The sequence below is a fragment of the Sturnira hondurensis genome, unplaced genomic scaffold (genome assembly GCF_014824575.4).
Source record: "Sturnira hondurensis isolate 20B ecotype Veracruz unplaced genomic scaffold, ASM1482457v3 Scaffold0004136, whole genome shotgun sequence".
NCBI classification, from domain to species: Eukaryota; Metazoa; Chordata; class Mammalia; order Chiroptera; family Phyllostomidae; genus Sturnira; species Sturnira hondurensis.
This window is the reverse complement of record NW_028076767.1, coordinates 20,654,555-20,675,395: the sequence shown is the minus strand read 5'-3', so window position 1 is coordinate 20,675,395 and position 20,841 is coordinate 20,654,555. Positions and strand designations below refer to the sequence as shown.

At 44.4% G+C, this 20,841-nt stretch overlaps 2 protein-coding genes across 4 annotated transcripts in view; one reads left to right on the top strand and one right to left on the bottom strand.

Moving 5' to 3' along the window:
- The window catches only part of MMP24OS (MMP24 opposite strand), an 85,203-nt gene extending 67,352 nt beyond the window's left edge, over nt 1-17,851 (top strand). Inside the window, exons 3-6 of one of the 2 annotated variants that reach the window (XR_005066112.1) lie at nt 12,892-12,974; nt 14,771-14,871; nt 17,463-17,659; nt 17,746-17,851. The gene's annotated coding sequence lies outside the window, so the exon portion shown is untranslated. Of the gene's footprint in view, nt 1-12,891; nt 12,975-14,770; nt 14,872-17,462; nt 17,709-17,745 lie in introns of those variants that run through there. The other variant, XR_005066113.1, reaches the window with a different exon arrangement.
- Nucleotides 1,338-19,841, bottom strand: PROCR (protein C receptor). Of its 2 annotated transcripts, XM_037043932.1 has the most exons (5): nt 19,604-19,841; nt 5,060-5,288; nt 2,656-2,907; nt 2,046-2,321; nt 1,338-1,808 (listed from the first exon to the last, which is right to left on the bottom strand). In XM_037043932.1, the coding sequence occupies exons 2-5, from the start codon at nt 5,136-5,138 to the stop codon at nt 1,693-1,695; spliced, it is 723 nt and encodes a 240-aa protein (XP_036899827.1). In that variant the 5' UTR covers nt 5,139-5,288; nt 19,604-19,841; the 3' UTR covers nt 1,338-1,692. The 2 variants fall into 2 exon arrangements, with proteins under 2 accessions (XP_036899827.1, XP_036899826.1); XM_037043931.1 differs by lacking the exon at nt 19,604-19,841 and having other exon boundaries at nt 5,060-5,359.
- Nucleotides 19,842-20,841: the final 1,000 nt, after the last annotated feature.

Sequence of the window (20,841 nt, the reverse complement as noted above, 5' to 3'; positions counted from 1 at the left end):
AGACTGTTCTCTGCAGGTGAGGCACACACTGAAGGACCTGAAGCAGCAAGAGGCGATCTGCTGGCTTTGCTCCCTGTGGCTGAGCAGCAAGTCTCTCCTTGAAGGTAGCACTGGGTGGCACACCCCCATGCCTACCATAAAGAAATAGATGCATTACGATCACTGGAGCAAAAGCAGTGGAGTGGAAAGGAGGGAATAGAAGAGTCTACAGATATTACAATCTGTACATGGGGCACGACGAGGGAGGAAGTAGGTCTTTATGTTGATATGATTTGATGGTGATTCTGTTTGACTGATAGTAAACAACAGAAGACAAGGAACAGGTTTGGGGAGAAAGATATGGCGTCTATTTTGAACATTTTGACTCTAAAATGTCTGCAAAATATTAAAGTAGCAGTGAGTTGCAAGAATCAGTGCCTATGGGGTGTCTGGGGGCCAACAGTAAGTGCTACACAGGGTGGGGCAAAAGTAGTTTCATAGTCATTCATATGGAAAAGAATACCATAATTAATAAATAATAATATAAGAATAAACTCTGTGTTTCACGGACTCACAACCATAAACCTACTTTTGCCACAGTCTATATTTGTTGAGTATCTCTATATATCCATTATATTCTTATTTAATATGCATAATGCTTCTATGAGGTATAATGCCTCTATGAGGTATTGTATCCTTTGTATATTTTATCACACCTTCTGTTTATGAAGAAACTGAGACCCAAAGAAGTTAAAATGCCTAGCTCAAAGAAGTAAAACTCAAGTCTGTTTCCGGACAAAACACATACTGTCAAAGACAAGAAATCACCACCAATAGATGGTATCTGGAGCCATGCAAGTTGGTAGGTCATCCAGAAAGGTATGGTTTAAAGGAGACCAAAAGGACCCCCACAATGGAATTCTGAGGAAGCTAAAACATAATGAAGGGGCTGAACAGTTTCTAAAAATTAGAAGTATGATATGTCAGAAGTCAGGGTAAGAAGTGTTCTGGTCCACAAAGTGAAATGTGCCCATACCACGGGGGATGAACGTTTCACAGTTAGAGGTCACTGATGGCATTAGAGCAGTTTACAGAAACGTGAGACCGCAGTGGGTGATGGGTGTTTGGGAAATAAGGAAGTAGAAGCAAAGGGTAGAGGCCACTTTTCCAGAAGTTTTGCAAAGTAGAGAAAATAATGCCTTATACGTAAGTAAGGAATTTATTAGTTATTAGTGGATGGATTAACTAATAACTCCTTGCTCCCATAATACTTACAGTTTTCACTTCTACCATTTCTCTGGTTATTTCTTTCTACCTCCGTCATACCACTGTCCCTTCCCACGTCTGACACACCTGGAAACATTGAATGGTATTTATTTTGGTTGTAGATGACTTGTTTTATTTGGCGATTCTGTCCGTCTGTGGAGGATGGGCCATGGACCCCCCCACCACCACCGCAACTCCATCATCTGTTTTCCACAAAGAAAGGGAAGCATTCGGACCAGTTCAGTACTTAATAAACCAAGTACTCGGTCTCCTAGTCTTCTCCCCTTTTCTCTCCCGGAGTCTGGGTGGGCAGATCTGGGAGAAGGAAGCTGCCACTCCAAACTTTCTGGGAAACAATGTCCCGGATGGGGAATCTGTTTGGTGTTTCAGTGAGCTGAGATCTTCTCCCATCTGTCGAACAGTTTGCCAGAGGGGACTGGAGAGTAATTAACGCTGCCGTCCACCTGTGCACAGGAAGATGCCTACAGCCACACCAGTGATGATGAAACTGCCCACCAGGATAGCCAGGACCAGTGATGTGTAGGAGCGGCCTGCTTGGCTCTCTGGAGAACATGCAGAGGGTTAGTGTGAAGAACAAACCCCCAAGGAATCCGCGGTTTGAGACGAAACCCAAGGAATTTCTGCCCCAAAGGAAGGGGGCTAATTCACTATGTGACTTAAGCTATGTGTACTCAGTCCCAACCCCCCACTCTTGGGCCTCCTGTTTCTCAAGGTACCCAGGTCCATCCATTTGACTGGAACCCACCCAATACACAGGCCCATTGCCAATGCCATTGTACCTTTTGAACTTTTTACGTTGTATTCCTTCACGTACTTCATGCAGGTGTTCTGCAGGAAATCCTGCAGGTCATACCGAGTCCGGTTGTAGGTGTTGAGCTTCTGCAGGGTGTAGGTGACCACTCTGGAGTGGGCCTGAGGCCCTGCCACCCATGTGGCCTCCACTGGCCGGAAACTCACAAAAGAGCTCCCGTTTACAGCCACATCAAAGAAGGCTTGGGCTCTAGAACCTTCAGAAGGCCGCTCACAGCCCAGGAAACAGCGAATGGTCAGAGGAACTGTGGATGGGGGATTCAGGGTCAAGGGGCTGTGTGGAGAAGGTGTGAGGGATGTCCATTAGGAGGACGTGAACTTTTGAGGTTCAGGGTGGGTCTACCCCAAGACTGTGGGAACAGGACGAGGGCCTGATGGAAGGCCTATGGTCCAAGACATTGACTCCTCTCCAGCCTCCAGCTGGTAGCAATAAGCTAATACTGGTGCCTGGGCACCACTGGGCTCCAGAGAGCCGCCAGCCCACACAAGGCCACGCCCCCTGGGGCCACGCCCATCCACAAGACCCCCTATAGGCTCTGCTCCACCTGGGCCCCGCCCCCGCACGCAGCCCCCACTCACAAGCCACACCCCGCTCCTTGTGCACCAGCTGCACCACGCCCTGGAACTGTTGCAGGTAGAGCCGAACACTTCCCTCTGTGAGCGCCCAGCTCTTGGGCTCCTGCACGGGAAGCAGCTGGAGGATCGTGATGTTGGAGTCCTGGCCTTCCAGTACGTGTGTCAGCAGCCCTCCCAGCGACGCGTTGCCTCGGTGCAACACTTGATGGGGGTCTGGGAAGTAGGAGATCTGGAGCATGTGGAAACTCTGTGGGCCTGGGGGGCGGAAGTCAGCAGGTTAGTCCCCCGCTGGTCAGCATGTAGCCGAGATAATAATCCCCTACCCAGAGGCTGGCTGCCCACCTTCTTGGCCCTTCATAAAGTATCCTCCCACCCTCCCTCCCATTTAATGATCACAGTAATCCTGCCAGGAGGGATTATTATCTTTGTTTTACAGGTGAGGAAACAGGCCAGAAGAGGAGAAACCACTTGCTCCAGGGTAATCCAGGCAGTCGGTGGAAGACCCATTCTGATCTCCTTTCTCTCTCTCACCCCTTCCTTCCCCCATTTCCAGTTGGTCCGCAATTCCTGACCTACAGTAAAAATCCCAATTCTGACTCCTCAGCCAGTGCCCTCCTTTAGGCCTCGTTGGTCCTCACCTGGCCTGGCGGTGATTTCTTTTCACACACTCCTGCCTTCATTCTTCAGTGCCACCCCTTTTAATCTGACCTCTGCCTCTCCCAGAATTAAGATTGTGTTCTTCTGCTTAAAATGCTCCGGGGACACACTGCCCTGTCAATAATTAATCGTTATAATAATTATTATTATTGGGCTTATGTGCCTGGGCACTGTACTCGACACACATTATTATGTTATTTGTGCCTTCCTCCCATTAACTTAGTGCAGCAGCTACTATTATTAACCCCAGTCTATATGGGAAACAGGCGGAAATGGTAAAGGCAAGGTTTGAATTCGAGCAGTTGAAGTCTAGCACTTTTAGCTGCCCAGCTCTACTGACTCCCCATAAGGTACCTGTTCACGGAATCAAGTCCAAAGTCTTTAGCACAGCCTTCAAGGCTGCTGGGGATGAGGCCCCTGCTGCCTTCTTCAGCCTCTTCCCAGTACCTACATATGTCAAAGTCCTTGGACTTCCTTGTGCTGCCTTTTGACTGACATGTAAATTGCTTGTCAGGGTTGTCCTGCCTCCTGGCGAGCTTCTAGTCACTCTTCAGGGCTCAGCTGGGTTGTGTTCTCCTTGGAGAAGCTTTCCTGGTGCCTCTCCTTCTTTACCCTCCCAGACACAGTGGACCTGCTTCAGGGACCCTAGACTCCACATAACTGTCTGCAGCGCTGGGCTCCTCTAGTCTAGAATCATGTCTGCTTATCTCTGCCTCCTGCACCTCGTAACGGCCAGGCACAGAGTTGGTGCCTGGAGAATGTGTGAGGAGGGTATGAGTCTGGGGCTGCACATCTGTGCATATGTGTCGTGACCACGTTGGCATTTGAGAAGTGCTCTGTGCCCGCGGGTGTGAATAAGAACATCTGCGTGGGTAACCCTGGGCAGGTTCGTAACTGCTGTACGCCCCAGTCTCCTCTGTGAAATGGAAATAATAATATTGCATGCCTTGTAGAGATTTTGTGGGGGTTAAGTGAGTCCATATGTGCATTAGCCATAATGAGCCCTCACTGAATACTGGTTATTATTCAATCCTTCTCAGAGGGGGGAGACCGAAGCTGTAGAGATTGTAGGAGAAGGGAAAGGAGGCCACCGTGCAATGACAATGAAGGGCAAGAATTCCCCTTCTGCGCTTAAATGGAGCCTTTCAGGCAGCCTTATCCCCCACCACTTCTCCCACTGAGCACAGCTTCTCCTTCCCCCAGCTTCGCCTCACCCACTGCCGCCAGTGTTCCTCCACCTTCTCTGGTCCCCTTTTCTGCATCATGTGTCTCAGCCCTGGGCTTTTCCCAAGTCTTCCCTCCATTCTCCATGTCTTTCCTCTGTTCTCCAAGTCTTCCCATTCCTCCCATCTCTCACCTCGTCTCTGGGTGCCTTCCCTTCTTCCCTAGACTCACCCCCATCCACCATCACACCCTCAGCTCTCCCTCTCCAGACTTCACCCCTGCCTCTTCCCTCTCCTTGAGGCTAACTCCCTCCCCACTTGTACCTGTCCCTGTCCCATCTTTCCATTCCTGTCCTCTTCCAGCACTCCCCGACCCCAGCCTCCTCCATCTCCCCCTTCCCGTGTGCTGAACTGTACTTCTTCACCTGGATTTAGGTTACAAACCTGTCCCTGGGACCCTGCCTGCCCTATAGAGAGATCCAGCCAGCTGTAGACACACACTCCTCTGGTCTTACCCTCATACTCAGACAGGCTGAACTCTCCGGCACCATCCCAAGGCCGGAGATGTGCCCCGACTCACGACTCACCGTCTGACGCTTCCAGGCTACAAAGGGCCCTGTGGGGCAGGAGCAGGAGAAGCAGCAGTGGCAGCAATGTTGTCAACATCGTGGGACTGGAGCTCTTGACCCCACCTGGGCTCCTGGCTCTGGCAGGCTGGGGGCTCCCACTGCCTGCAGCCTCGGGAGACAAGAAGTGAGGACTGTCCGGGAGGGGAGGGGACCGAACAGAGGAGGCTGGAAGATGGCCAGGAGGTGCCTGGAGGAAAAGGGCGTCAGGCTTATAAAGTGTTATTCCTACCCTGTCTCATTTCCTACTAGGGGGCCGGCCTCCCTCTTGCCCGCCCCCAGTCCCGCCCTGCTACCCCCTCCTGCTCAGACCTGCCCTTTTCTTTTCCCTGAGCTGCTTCTGGGGAGCAGGGAGTGGGCGGAAAAGGGGGAGCAGGAGCTTAAAGAGGAGTCCTGCCCTCGATGAGTCAGAGGGTGGGGCATCTGTTTTCAGCCTAGAGCAGATTCTAGGGTATAGGGACCAGCAGGTTATTAATGGGGAAACTGAGGCCCAGAGAGTTTCGGGGACTTGACCAAAGCTTATGTCTCATCATTAGTGGCCACAGATCAGGGATTAGAATTCAGTTTTCTTGCACGCTGGCTACATTTTATAACAATTTGAAGGAAATAGTAGTTACACAATCAGGGGATTTTGTGCTCAGTAAGAATCACAAAATGAGTATAGAGCATCTCACCACAGCATCATTTATTTGTAATAAGAGAGAATTATGACCAATCTAAATCTCAGTAGAGGATTGGTTACTTAAAGCAGTAGTTTTTAAACTTAGGTCACAACCTTGTTAGTGGACGATGAAAACAATTAAAATGAAGTAGAACAGAATAAAACATTTCAGTGTATCCCTGTTGGTAAAGTTAAGCATCGTTTTGTGAAACATTTGTTTGTATATGTGTGTTTTGGTTTTGTGCATGTATGTTCCTGTGATGGGTTTGGATAGCATGTAAAATGTATTTAGTACTACAGGAAGCAAGTAGAAAAATTGGAAACTTACTCCCCTAAAGTATGAAAGTCCGTACAATGGAATACTATGCAGTAGTTAAAATAAAACCTCCCCCTGCCCAATCCTCACTCTGTTTTCATCAGATTACTTAGCACAGCCTGAAATTATATTACTTATTTATCTACATGTCTACTGTCTGAATGTCCTACCAGAATGTAAATTCCATGAGGACAGAGGCTGTCCATCTTGTTTGTTATGTGCCTACGGTAGTGCGCATAGTAGGTAGCATTATAACAAATATCACTTTATGGATGACTGAATGAGGTAGTTATGATATGCATAAATTTCAGAGAGCAAGTTGCAGGACATTATGATCAGTTTAGAAATGTATGTGTCAACCACACACACACAATCTAAACAGCCTATTTCCTTATGGGAGTAAATGAGTCTGGAAGGATGTACAGCAGATACAGCAGTGCCTTACCTCCAGGGAGGAGCCCGCGACGGAGCGGAGAGCGTGTGCGCGCGCATGCGCGCACGTGCTAGGGGCGGCAATCTTGTAAAAAGTTTTGCACTCTATTTGGTGAAGGGTTTTACCACTCTCTCTGTATTTGGAAATTTTGCATCTAGAATGTGGTCACGTATCTCTTGTAGAATTAAAAATAAAAGTTTAAAATAAGTTATGGCAGAAGAGAGTAGCAAGATCATTATGAGCAGATGTATTGATATGTGAATAAAGTGGGGAACGATACATAGACTGTGATTCCATTTCTTTAGTTTAAAATATTTCTTTCTGTCCAAGTAATAATTCCATTTTTTTAGGCACGAAACATTTTTGTTTTTTTTTTATTGTTGTTCGAGTACAGTTGTCTCCATTTGTCCCCCAGCACTGCCCCCGCAGCCATCCCCGCTTCCCACCCTCTTTGGCTTTGTCCATGTGTCCTTTAGGCAGGTTCCTGACGACCCTTCCCTTCCCCCCATTATCCCCTCCCACCTCCCCTCTGGTTACTGGCAGTTTGTTCTTAATTTCAATGTCTCTGGTTATATTTTGCCTGTGTGTTCCTTTGTTGATTAAGTTCCGCTTGTATTTTAAAAATAACATTCTGTGTGTGTCTGAGTATTTGCATATACATAGGAAAAATGCCTGGAAAGTTACTGTCAATAGAAATCACCTCTGAGGAATGGGGTTAGAAAAAGGGCTGGGGGGGGGGGTCTTTTAACTTTTTTTTTCTTGGAGGGAGAGCTGATGTCATAGTGGAATTGGGGCAAACCCTGGACGCATACCAGGCTCCCATTCTCTGATCTGAATGCACATAAGAGTGTCCACGGTTACCTCTTAGTTTTTGCAAATGAGCTGAGGAGTAACATCAAAGTGTTTTCCCAGCTCACCAAAATGGTCTACTTAGAAGAATGGGGGCCTTGTTTCCTGAACTGGGACTCAAGAAAAGTGGAAGGACTTAAATCACTACCAGTTATTGTCTTGCCTTTAAGAAATATTATGAATTATTTTATATTTGAAGAATTATTTCATGGTTGAAGAATTTTGTTACAAACATACATGTTCCCAGCACTCAGCATAAGAAATGAAATGTCACCAACATGATCGAAGTCCCCAGGGCACGCCTCCCCAACTGCATCTCTCACCCCTCGCCCACCAAAGTACCACCCATCATAATCTATTTTTCATCTTTTTACATTTCTAATACTTATCTATATATACATATCTCTCTAAGCAATATATAGTATTTTTCATATTTGGAGCTTTCTACACATAGTACCAAAGTGCATATTGGTACCAAAGTGCATGGTACCAAGTTACATACTCCTATGTAACTTGCTTTCTTCATCTGATATATTAATAAAATTCATCCATGTTGTTATATGTAGATCTATTTATTAGTCCCCACTGCTTATATTTGCTACTTTATCAATATGCCACAATTTATCTGTTCTCCTGTTGTTAGATATTAAAGTTTCCCCCTCCCAGTTTTCCACTATCACAAACAGTGCTGGTATGAGCATTCTTGCGCATGTCTTCTTGTGCATTTGTGGCAGAATCTTTGTAGCTGCAAACTTGGGGGTGGAATAACCGAGTCATGGGGTATCTGCACCTTTAATTTTACTACATACTGCCGAGTTGTTTTACAGAAAGTTTGGGCCGATTTACATTCCCAGCAATGCACGAGCGTTCCCTTGTTCCAAATCCTTGCCAACTCTTGGTATTGTCAGATGGTTTGGTGTAAATGGCACTTCATTTTGGTTTTACTTGCCTTGATCTGATTCCTAGGGAGCCTGTGCATCTTTTTGCTTTGCCTTTTTTCTCCCTTGAGTGCTTGAAGTGTACTTTGGGGCAGAGGGTGATAAAGTATATGATTGAACCAATTTGGACTGATTGAACCGACTGAGTGCCATGAGTCTTTGATCTATTCAGGCAAGGCCTGGGTCCCTGGGGTTACGGAGAGACCACCCCACCATCCACAGAGCTACTTGCAAAGGGGTCTTTCTCACCAGCTAAGATCTGTCATGGACGGAGGAGGCAACATTGACCTTGCACACTGTAAGTTCTCAACATGAGTTATTGTTATTCCATGTCCTAAGGCAGGGGTGTCAGACTCCTTGTCACCGGGGGCCACATCAGCATCATGGTTGCCTTCAAAGGGTTGAATGTAATTTTAGCACTATGTAAATGTAACCACTCCTTAACTAGGGGCAAGGAGCTCAGTACGGCCACTGGGTAGAAACAAGGTGCCGGGCAGGATAAAGCAAGGCGGAGGGCCGGATTCAGCCCTTGGCCCTTGTGTTTGCTGCCTGTGTCCTAAGAGGAGAGTGATCTCTGAAGGGACCACACTTGGTTGTTATTGAGTTGTTATCCCAAGCACCCTCCTCACATACCTGAGTCTTGAAAAACAAATGACAAAGACAACAATTATTATTATGGCTAACATTGATCATAGGCCAGGTCAGCGTTGAGCTCTTTACATAAATAATCCTGCTTTATCCATTTGCAAGCCCTGTGAGGTAGGTTTCGTTAACATTCTTATTTTATTAATAAGCACACTGGGGCTCTTCTTTCCCCTCTAAGTAACTGACCTAAGGTCACACAGTGAAAGCTATAATTTGAGCTCATATGCGTGTCTGATGCCAAAGTTTGTAATTCTAAGCCCAACACGTAGTATCTGAAAAATTAGGGGGGGAATCACAATCCATTAACACATTTTGAATACGTACATTTGACATGCTTGAGTATTTATGTTATGTATAATATAAAACATGCCCCAAATGTGTGCAGTTCCTCTGGGGTAGATAGCATGAGGCTCATTTTCTCCGTGTAACAGATGAGATCATTAAGGTCAAGAAAGTTTAGCTAACTTGCCCAAGGGAGGTGCAGAGCAGGGATTTTTTAACTTAAAGAGGCCTGGTATCTCTGTTGCTTATAATGTTGACCTGATACCCCAAGGTTGTGGGTTTGATTCCCGGTCAGGGCACATACAAGAAGCAGCGAATGAGTGCATAATCAACAATGGACAACAAATGGATGTTTTTATCTCAAATAAATATGCAAACAAAAAACCAAACAGACAAATAAATAATGGGGGTTATGGATCTGCATCCAGGGAGAGTCAAGAGAGTACTGGGGGAAGGAGAGCTGGTGAGGAGACTGCTTGAAGGGCGCCCCCTTCCTCCTTCCACACCCAGGGTTGGGCATAGGTAAGAGAGAGACACTACAGTTGGAGCCTGCGATGCCCCATGCCTGGGTGGCCGAGGGGCAGATAACCACGGAGCCGAATGGGCCCAGGGCCAGCAGCTGAGATTTGACTGAGAGCTAAAGAATGAGGGTCTAACTGAGCAAAAGGAAGTGAAGGAAGCAAGTGGTGGCATTTCCCACTCCAGAGAGCATATGCCGGGGGAAGATAAGGGAGACAGGAAGCAGGGCGGGGCCAGGGCTGCGCAGCACCAGTGGGTACATAGAGGCCCTGTCAGGAGCTGGGCTGAGCCAGGGACTGGCAGTGAGCCCAGCCAGACTTCAAGGGACTAGCCTGCTCCCTCCTCTCCTATGTACTGAGGATGCGCAGTTTAAAGCAGCAGGCCCAACTCAGATAACAACAAAATGTGGTCCCTTCATAGACCACCTCCACCTTAGGTCGTGGAATAACAATAACTTGTATTGAGAACTTGCAATGTGCAAGCCACTGTATTAAGTAAGCGGAGTACATGTGTTTTATTCTCACTAGTGCCCTATGAAAAGTATGAAAAAACAGCCACTGCCCCCTTGTTACAAATGAGAACACAGAGTCACAGAATAGTGAACTGACCTGCTTGGAGACACCCAACTAGTAAAAGACAGAGCTGGGCCTCAAACCCTGGTAAGTTGGACTCCAAAATATGCCTTCTTAACTCTTAGACCATCCGGTGAGGATAAATGAGATGACTGACAAAGTGCCAGAACCCGGTATGCGTTTGGTGTGTGGGAGAGATAAGAAAGGAGCTTGGCTTTGGGGCAGCAAACAGAACTGACCCCGCAGCAGGAAGAACGGAGGGCAGACACTGCTGAGTATGATTTCCGGAAGGGGAGGCAAAGGAATAGATATAAACGTTACTCAAGATTTTCCCCTATAGACACCCCCCAATTTAGGAAGCCTCATAAAGTCACTGTGATTCCAGCTCTTGCCTGCCCAGCAAGTGGTGAGAGCCTGGTGTTCCTGGCTTGGTTTTTCCCTGTCTTTCTAGCTTTATCTCTCCATGTATCCCACTCTCATCCACATCCGTTCCTCTGGGTTTCCTGAACACAGAGCCCACAAATGTTGTCTTTTTACTTTCTCTTGCGTTTAGACACACAGAAGTCCCCAATTTTAAGAAAGTCCCAACTTTATCCGTCTTTTCTGTTAGTTCATGCTTTTTTGTGCCTTAAAGAAATCTTTTTCTACCCTGGGATTATGAAGATAGTCTCCTATTTTCACCAGAAGCTTTATAATTTTGTCTTTCACCGTTAAGTGTATGGTGTGACGTAGAGGTCATGATCAGTCTCTTTCATGTGGTTGTCCAGTTGTCCCAGCACCAGGTATGGAAAGACTGCCTTTCCTGATGATTCCCAGGGACACCTCTGACTTACAGCAAATGTGCTCATTCTGTTTCAGTGGCCTGTTTGTTTTTTCTCCCTGAATCAATGTCATTATTGCAACTAGTATAGATTTATAACACATCTTCGTATCTTGCAGATCCAGTCTTTCTACTTTGTTCTTCAAAAGTATCTTGGCTATTTTTGTATATTGAACTTTTACACATAAACTTTAGAATAATTTTATCAAGTGGATGGAATTTGGGCTGATATTGCATGTCACGTGTTAATGGCTTTGGGGAGAACTGACAACTTTGCAATATTGAATCATCTGATTTATGACAGAGAACATCTCTTCATTTGTTTACACCTTCTTTAGTGTCTTTCAGAGTTTTATAAATTTCTTTGTAGAAAGCTGGTTCAGTCCTTGTTAGATTTTCCCTAGGTCCTTCATATTTTAAAATGGTATTTAAAATGGTTTTTAGAAGACATTTCATGTGCTAACTGCTTATTGCTGATACATAGAAATGCTGATAATTTTGTTATACGGACATTTTTATCTAGAAGCCTTAATAAACTTATTTACTCTAGTAATAATTTATAGATTCTTTTGAATTTTCTATATGCATTGTCATATTACTAGTAGATAGTGACAGTTTTATTTCTTCCTTTCTAATTTTTACACAGTTTCTTCTGAACTGATTGTTCTTGCTACAATCTCTAATACAATGTCGAACAGAAATGATAGAAAACATAAGAGAGTATTCTTGTAGGGGACCAGTTTGTTTTGACCTGGCAAACGTGACTCAGCTCTGTATGGAAAACCTACAGAAGCGGAGTGGTGGGCAGGAGCCAGACCTTCAAACCAAGTTTTCCTGTGGGAATCAGGCCTAGAAAATGCATACAGACTGTTATGGTTTGCTCTTGCTAAAACTCCCTCACCCTGGTCTAAAACAACAAATGTGTATTGTCTATCTTCAAGGTAATTTCCAAAGCCTGTATGAGTTCTCCCGAGGACAGAGCTAATCGGCTCATTGCCATTCCTCTCTGAATGTTATTTTTATTTCCTTGATTGTACCTAAAATATAGACAATAATATTCTATGTAATAGATAATAAATCTTTCTCTGATGTAAGACCCCAGGAAAACAATAAAAGCCTGTCTAGGCAAGGGTCGGGGTGCTCCCCTCTTGAGGGAGTGGTCGAGGCACCCATAGGCACTCTCCCCTTGAGAGAGAAGTCGTGACATTCCCTTTTTCCCCACAGGACTGTTGTCTCCTGTGCATTCATTCTCGCCACCAGCCACAAGAGGCAGACTTGGCTGGACAGGGTCTGCCACATATTCTTGTCATTTTCCTGGTTTAAAAGGAAAGCTTTTGATTTTTTATGACTAAATATGATTTTTGTATGTTTTTAATAGATATTCTTTATTGAAGATTCCTTTTATTCTTAGCTTGCTGAGTTTATAAAAATTAATTTTTTTCTAATTACAGATGACATATGATAGTGTATTAGCTTCAGGTGTACGACTAGTGATTAGACGTTTATGTACCTGACGAAGTGATTACCCCAATGAGTCTAGTACCCATGTGATACCGTGTGTAGTTACTACAATATTACTGTCTATATTTTCTATAGTTTGCTGGGATTTTATAGTAAATGTTTTGAGTTTCTCAGGTCCTTTATCATTATCTAATGAAATGATCATATGATTTTCCATATTTAATTTGTTAATGTGCCAAATGCATGAATTATGAGTTATTACTACATGTGTTCTATCCTTCCGCTGTTTCTCTCTAGACCTCTCCAAATCCTTCCCACTCTTTAAGGCTCTGCTCGGATGCCACCTCCTTCTGGAAGCCTTTCAGGATGGCAGCTTAGAGGTAACTTCTCACTCTTCTCACTAAACCAGTAAAATGCTGTCTCCCATTGCAGCTACATTGCCACAGTCTACCGCCTTGTCTTGTCTTCTCTTCTGTGCTATAAGCTCCTTAAGGGCATCTCTGCGCTGTCTTCTCAGCTCATGCCCCACTGCCCCCAAGCCCCAGAGCAGAGGCGGTACAGACTGAGGCCATGGGCTGCCTGGGTTCACATCTCAGCTCTGCCCCTTGCTAGTTGCGGATTCAGGGCACGCTGCTCGGCCTCTCTGAGCTCGTCAGTAAAATAGAAAGAATAATGGTACCTGCCTCACAGAGCTGTTGTGAGAATGAAATGAGGTAATGTGAGCGAATCACCTAGTACAGCTCTGGACACATACTATTTTTGTTAGCTCAGTCCATAGCAATTGTCACTACACTCTGTGTTTCTGTTATTCTGAATTGCCACAAGGTATTTCTAAAAGCCTTTGAGAGCCATCCTCTCTTCTTTTATTTCCTTTAAAGCTGCTCACATGCTGCTTTATTTTTTTATCCAGTGGGCATTTATTGAGCACTTACTGTGTGCTAAGACCTAAAGCAGATGAGATCCCTTCTCAGGAAGCAGATAATTAAGTAGGCAGGAGAGCCTTGGAAACTGACAATGATAATACAATATGATTAATTATTTTAGCCCGGGGGTCAGAGAAGTCTTCTCAGAGCAGAGATGCCTAAGCTGGTCGTCTAGGACAGGTGAGGGGTGGGAATAGGGCTAAGACAGAACGCATGGGGAAAGTTGTTTCAGACAGAAGGAGAAGAAGGTGCAAAAGAATATATGAGAGGAGGAAGGACATGACATGCTTGAGGAATCAATGGTACTTCAGTATGGCCAAAACAGAAGAGGTAGCGGGGAGGGAGAAGTGATGTAAAGAGATAGCCAGGAGTCCATGGGAGGACCTGTCATGCTACCCTAAGGAACTGAACCTTTACCTTGAGGTGATTCTCACCCCCTTTTCTGGCCCACCTAAGACTATTAATGTAGGCATCACCTATTCTGGGAAGCCTTCTATGATTTCATGTCCACAAATTTGGGTTCGCTATTCCTTCTGTTCTACTACAGCCCACTCTTTCCCCTCAACACAGCCCTTACTTCCTTCCATGATAAATGTATGTTTAAGCATCTGTCCTCCACACCAAAATTTGTAATAAGTAAGGGAATGTGTCTTAACATTTCTGTATCAACGGCCTAGCACAGTATCTGGCACATGACAGGTGCTCAATAGATGTTTATTGGATGAATGAACAAATACACAGATGTCCAGGGAAGGAGAGAAAACTGTGACTAGCAAAATGCAAGTCACATAATTGGCCCATGGAAAGTTATTTAATCTTTCCAGCTTTCTTATCTGGAAAATGAGGATACGATAGGAACTATTCTCAAAGGAGTATCATGGGTTTGCATATTGCATAACCCAGGGTCTAACACCTAGTGTCAAGAATAATTACCAGCATGTTAAAAACATAATTCTCATACAAATAGACAGGAGCATAGATCAATGCTTCATTTAATTCATTAATAAGGGGGCTAGTGGGATAACAAAGGCAGTTCAAAATAAAATATAAACACTGAAAAAGAAAAACATTGAAGTGAGATTGCTAAATTATATACAAATGGATTCATGTCCTACAGGGTAATAAAACCATAACCTTTAGGATTATCTTCTCTACCAGGCAGCAAAGGAAGTCATCACACCTCATTACTTTATAGAATTATAAAATGTCTGGGCCCAGATCAATTGTGTAAATACTGTTAAATTATTTTGCAGAGGCAGATGACTCTTGATCAATGCTTTATTGTCGTATGGAAAGGTCACACCATCATCTTGATACTTTAGCATCATGTTTTAGATTGTTTTTCTGAACACTTGTAAGTTTAAGTTAACAGATTCTAAATGTTCTTATTATCAGCTCTCCATAAATGTTTGCTGAAAGGATTTGCACTCTAGTAGGCTTTTTCCTTCTCTCTAGTAGTAGAGTTTGGGGCCGACAAGGCCAGGAGCCCCAGGCAGAGCCTCACGCCCTCATGCGATGCCTATGCCCTGCCCTCCACCAGCCTGGGGTGGTACCAGGCTGATTCTGTGCCATCCAATAGGCAGAGAAAGTGTCTGCTCTGGGCATCAGCAAAGCAGGCACCGTTTCCCCGTGATAAAAACATATTTTCTTTGAAAGAACTGGATATTTCCTAAACAAGCAGTGAAGTAGACACCATAGAAACAAATCAGAAATTTGTTGGGCCACTGTCCATTTATATTTTTCCATTTTATGGTTTTTAAAAATGTGGTAAAATACACATAACACAGAATTTACAACTCTAACTGTTGTAAGTGTACAGTTCAGTGTTGTTAACGAGTTACTTTGTGGTGTGACCACGACCACCCTCCATCTCCAGGACTCTGTTCATCCTATAAAACTGACACTCTGTACCCACGGAACAGTAACCCAGCCCCCCATCCCTGGCTCCTAACAGCTGGCTTTCTACTTTCCTTCTCTGTGAATTTGACTGCTCTAGGTACCTCATGCATGTGGTATCATACAACATTTGTGGGGGGTTTGGTTCTTTTGTGACTGGCTCATTTTATTAGCATAATGTCCTCAAAGTTTATCCATGTAGCACATGTCAAGATTTTTCTTCCTTGACAAGGCTAAATGATATTCCATTCTACTTATATCCTATTTTGTTTTTCCATGCGCCCTTTGATGGACACTTGCATTGCTTCCACCTTTTGGCAATGCTTCCATTTATTATATAGTACAAGATTGTTTTTGTTTTGAATTGCTTATAAGGAATGAGCACCAGTTTCAGGGCTTGAGATCTCCAAGATCACTGTCTGGCCCAGGGCCTGAAACTGACCAGACTGTGAGGCCATCTGCGGTCACTTCTTGAGTCTGTATTTTTGCCTAACTACACCCAGGATGGCTAGGTTTCTCTAGGCAGATGTAGCCACAGATCCAAGTTCACTTGAAACATGAGATCGTAAGACATGTTCTGGGGCTCTGACCAAGGTGTTCTTCATTGCTCTAAATGTTTGCATATGCTGCGGTCAGGGGAAAATCAAGCATTTCTGAAGAGCAAAAGACGGGAAGTTTCCCAGGGATAAACTAGTTATTTCTTGGCACTTCCAAAGTATGTAGCATGCAAACTCAGTGCTGGCAGTTGGGAGAATCCACTTGAACCACATGATCCCCAGATGCTAGAAAAGAAAGTCCCAGATACTTCTCTGCTTTAAGTAGTCATGAGTACTGGGTCAAAGGTGAACAAAAGTGCCTTGGCTTCCTGCTTCAGGGAATTCAACTTTTTACTCTGACTTTCTAGCAAAAAGGGAGGCGATGTCAAATGTAGACTCACATGAAGCTAAAGCTAGAGGACACTGCAGAAGTCAGAGTTCCACTTTTTTATTCCGTACTTGCCTTTTATTCATACACTTGCCATTACTCTCATTAATGCAGTAGATTATCCATCGCCTGGGTCCTGATCTTGGCTCTACCACTTATTCAGTGTGAGACGCCAGTTGTTACTAAAACTCCCTTCAGTTTTTAAAATCTGAGCTTAAATTTTGTAATCTGTAAAATGGTGATAATACTAATACTGTCTCAGAGAGTTGTGGTAAGGGTAATGGTGTTGATACATGGAAAGTACTAAGAATAGTGCCTGGGACACAGTAGAGGCTGTATATGAATGCTTGTTATCACTGGTATCTTTTAGCCATTTTCACACTAGCATTACTGACATTATTATTCCGTTGGCTAATGGTCAAACTTTATTTTGAGTGTTGTCCTACCATTTTATTCTGCTTCATGATTTTTTGGGGGGAAATATTCTTCAGTGAATGTGTGTCCAATTCTGTTTTTCGATTATTTTTTTGCAGTAAGTCTGTATGAATCTGTTAATATTTCTTTGTGCTGAGAGATAGTCTCATGATCTCATTTTCCAGATATGGAAACTGGGTCCCCAGAAGGAAAGCAACTTGCCTAAAATCATGCAGAGATATTAGCTAAAGTAATAATAGAACCCAGGGCTTCTGACCAATAGTCTGAGGCTTGTTCCACTCAGTACAGAGTTCAAGAGTACGGACCTTGGGTTTCGATACAGTCTGTGCATCCTCCAAACTCTATTGGCCCATAGGAAGACTTGAACACTCTGTGATTTCAAATATTCACCAATAGGTATCTTTCCTATCAAAATTCCAAACACTTAAGAGAAAGGACTGTGGCTTGACTACTTTGGAATCTTTGTCATGTGTGTGCTCAGCACTATGCTTCAAACTCTTGAGGATAAGAATGACTGCCTATAACACTTTGGATTACTGGGGGCAGATGCTCAGTGGATAGAAGTAATAAATACACCCCCCATCTAAAAAAACAAGAATAAAAGAGCATGAAAGAGAATATTTATCAATAACTAAATATGTCCCAGTCACAGTGCTGAGAATTTTGACTACTATACAATTTAATCCACAGAAATCCTTTATGTTATTGTCCATTTCCAAATCTCAAATCTGGCAGTTTTGGTTCAGAGACATTGGGCAATGTACGCTGAGTCTCTTCACGAGTAAATGTTCAAGTTTGACACTTCTCTGGTGGACTACAGCCTTCTAGAATCCAACCTAAGCACAGTGTGAGAGATGAAGTCCAGAAGAAAGAGTCCTTTTCCAAAGGTAAAACAACTTTTTTCTCATAACTGTGAAATGAACCATGTAAATTGTGCAAATATAAAGCCATGGTCATATTTGTTCTGTGACAGTTTGGAAAATGCACGTTTTCATCAAAGTAGTAAAAGAAAACAGTGCTGACTGGTGTGGCTCAGTGGACTAAGCTCCAGCCTGTGAACCGAAGGGTCACCTGTTCGATTCCTGATCAGGGCACATGCCTGGGTCGTGCGCCAGTCCCTGGTTGGGGGGGGTGTGAGAGGCAACTGATCTGTTTCTCTTGCACATCCATATTTCACTCCCTCTCTTTATCCCTCCCTTTCCCTCTCTCTAAAAATAAATAAATAAAATCTTTGAAAAAAAAAGAAAGAAAAAGAAAACAAAGAAAAATTGAGTATGTCAATCTTGAACATAAAAAAGACCTGTATCATCAAGCAACCTGGCTCCACTCTCCCTGCAAACATCTTATCCTTACTAGAGTTTTGAATGGGAGACAAAAAGATGAGCTATAGGACTTATTTGGAGAACCACTGGGCCTGAGTGAGTTTCACAGCCGGGAAAGACCCAGGCCCAAACCCGTGCTAGGCTGAGAAATGGCCCCCTAAAGATAACTAGGTCCTAATCCCTACAGTCTGTAAATGTTACCCTATTTGGAAGAAGGGTCTTTCCAGATGTGACTAAGTCAAGGATCTTGAGAGGGGAGATTATCCTGTATTACCCAGGGTCCTAAAGGCAATCACAAGTGTCCTTCTAAGAGAGGGGCAGAAAAAGACGTGACACACACCCACAGAGAAGGAAGGAGGCAAAGTGAAGACAGAGGCAGAGACTGGAGTGATGCAACTATAGACCAAGGAATGCCAGCACCATTCTCTTCTTCAGGAGAAGCTGGAGCGGCAAGGAGCAGGTTCTCCCCTGGAGCCTCCAGAGGGAGCACAGCCCTGCCAACATCTCAGACTCGGCCTAGAACAACTCATTTTAGACTTCCAGCCTCCAAAACTGTGAGAGAGGAAAGTTCTGTCGCTTTAAGCCACCCAGTATGTGGTAATCTGTGACATTAGCACAGGAAACTAATACAGGGCCCCTGGGGGTTGTTATTCCAGTCTCTGTTTCCCATCCATCTGGCACCTCCAAGAAGTTTCCAAAAGCATCCTAATTTTTTTTTAGTGTCTCCTCTGCCAGGCACTATGACAAACACTTCACATGTAATAGCTCACTGAATCCTCATAATACCATTAGGGAGCTAGTAGTATTATTCCTATTTTATGGATGAGTAAAATAAGGCTCAGAAGAAAAACTGGTGGAGCCCCATTCCTAATAGGTGATGGAGCGAGTATTCCAACTCAGACCTGCTCAAATCTAAACCCCCACTTTTAACCTCTACACTGTACTACCTCAGGCCCTTTGGGTTAAGTCAGGGTTTTAATTCTCATATCAACTGATGGCATTTCGGGATATTTATCCGTGGGATATTTTCCAAGGATGTTTGACCAAAGGAGACCGTATTTGTTTGCATTCCAAAAACAACACCAGATATTAGACCTTGGTTCAGCAACCTCAGTACTTGAGTTCTGGCTAAGAAAGAATTCAGAGCCGAGACTTGAACTGTAAGAAAAAGTTTATTTACAGAAGTAGAAGAAATGAGCTGTAGAAAAAAATGGGCTCAGATAACAAGTTACAGAGGCAAAAGAAAGGCCCTTGGAGCTTAGAAGGAAGAGACAAAGAACAAAGAAAATATGCCTTGAGGGAGAAGAGGGGGAAAGTTTCCAGTGAGCTAAGGTGGGGGAATTGAGAGAGAGAGAGAGAGAGAGAGGGAGAGAATGAGCCCTTGGGAAAAGATGGGCCTGGGGAAAAGCAGAGCATGCTCCATAGAGGGAGCTGCGCAGGGTCCTTCTTCTTAAGGGTTTTATCGGGAGGTCTCAGGGGAGGATCTCAATAGCATATTCATCAGCTTACCTCATTGTGTCCCTCAGGGCAATGAATGGTCTCCACTAATTGGTGGGCACTAGGGGGTCACTAGTCATTGAAGCCGGTCCAGAGGTCCACCATAGTGTCACTCTACCTGGTTTTGCTGCTTTGGGGGGCCTGGAGAAGAAACTCAGCTGAGGCCTAGATGTCTTTTCCAGGGCTTAATGTTTAAGGGAGTGGACATGCATGGGCTTGTAGTTTTGAGGTTGCTAGGCACCCAGGGCTCTCTGCCAGGTGACCGTTTGCACCTGGCTTATCTGCTCCTACTCTGTTCATGCCTAACTGCCTATTACACTAGCATCATAGAAAGCGAGAGTTGAACGATCTCAGAGGTACATTTGTTCAAACCCTTCATTTTATAAACGGAGAAGCTGAGTTTGGAGTAGGAGAGGCAATTTCCAGGGTCATATTTAGAAGCTTTAAGTGGGCTTGAAGTTGGAATTGTAGTCCAGGTCTCACTTCAAACCCAGGGTTGATTTTGTTGTACATCACGCTGCCCAAACTTGTGGGTGTTACTGTGGCCTAAAATGCTGATCAAACTCTGGGAACTTGCAAGAACGAAAATGGACAAATGTGCTCCAAACCTTCTTAAAGCTATAGTGCCCTGGGGTCTTCTTCATTCTGGGAAGAATGGGATATTCTACAGGGCTACAGCCACTGAAATGGGCCAGGGGATTAGGATGGGGAAGCTTCTGTGCTAGGACGGGGACTGAAGAGACCCCAAGGATGTAACCACATCCCAAATGAGAGGATAGGAAGGTCAAGAACTCTTGAATTTCTAGAACTGACAGGATTTCTGGAAATTTCGAGTGTGGAAGCTTGGACGAATAAATGCTACTAAGTTATACCTTAATCAGCAGGGAACTGGTTTTGGCACCTCCAAAACTCAGTATGCCTGATAATGGTAAAGGGTGAACCCATTCTTCATCATTATATATAAATATGTCCACTCGTCAAATATTTAGTCCCTGCCTTCAGGCTTAATAAGGTGGCTTTTTAAAATGATAATGTATTCAAGTACTCCATACAGTTTTAATACACAAGTGCTCGATAAATGTTGTTACTAAAACATTCATTACTTACAGCAGCTGTAATAGTCACTGTCTTTAAGACACGTGGACATCCGCTCCAGACTATGCATCCCAAGATGCTCTTTGCCTGGGTTTCGCCACGCGTTCCATCCTGGGACTTGTAGTTCGGAAGTGAGTGACTGACTCGTCAGCGCG

What these genes read in the sequence shown, in the direction of transcription:
- PROCR (XM_037043932.1), bottom strand. Translation starts at nt 5,138, where the DNA reads ATGTTGACAACATTGCTGCCACTGCTGCTTCTCCTGCTCCTGCCCCAC. An exon ending in CAAGGAGCGGGGTGTGGCTT is followed by an intron (nt 2,322 to 2,655) that starts GTGAGTGGGGGC and finishes CCCCATCCACAG; the next exon opens with TTCCTCTGACCATTCGCTGT. An exon ending in CAACGTAAAAAGTTCAAAAG is followed by an intron (nt 1,809 to 2,045) that starts GTACAATGGCAT and finishes CATGTTCTCCAG; the next exon opens with AGAGCCAAGCAGGCCGCTCC.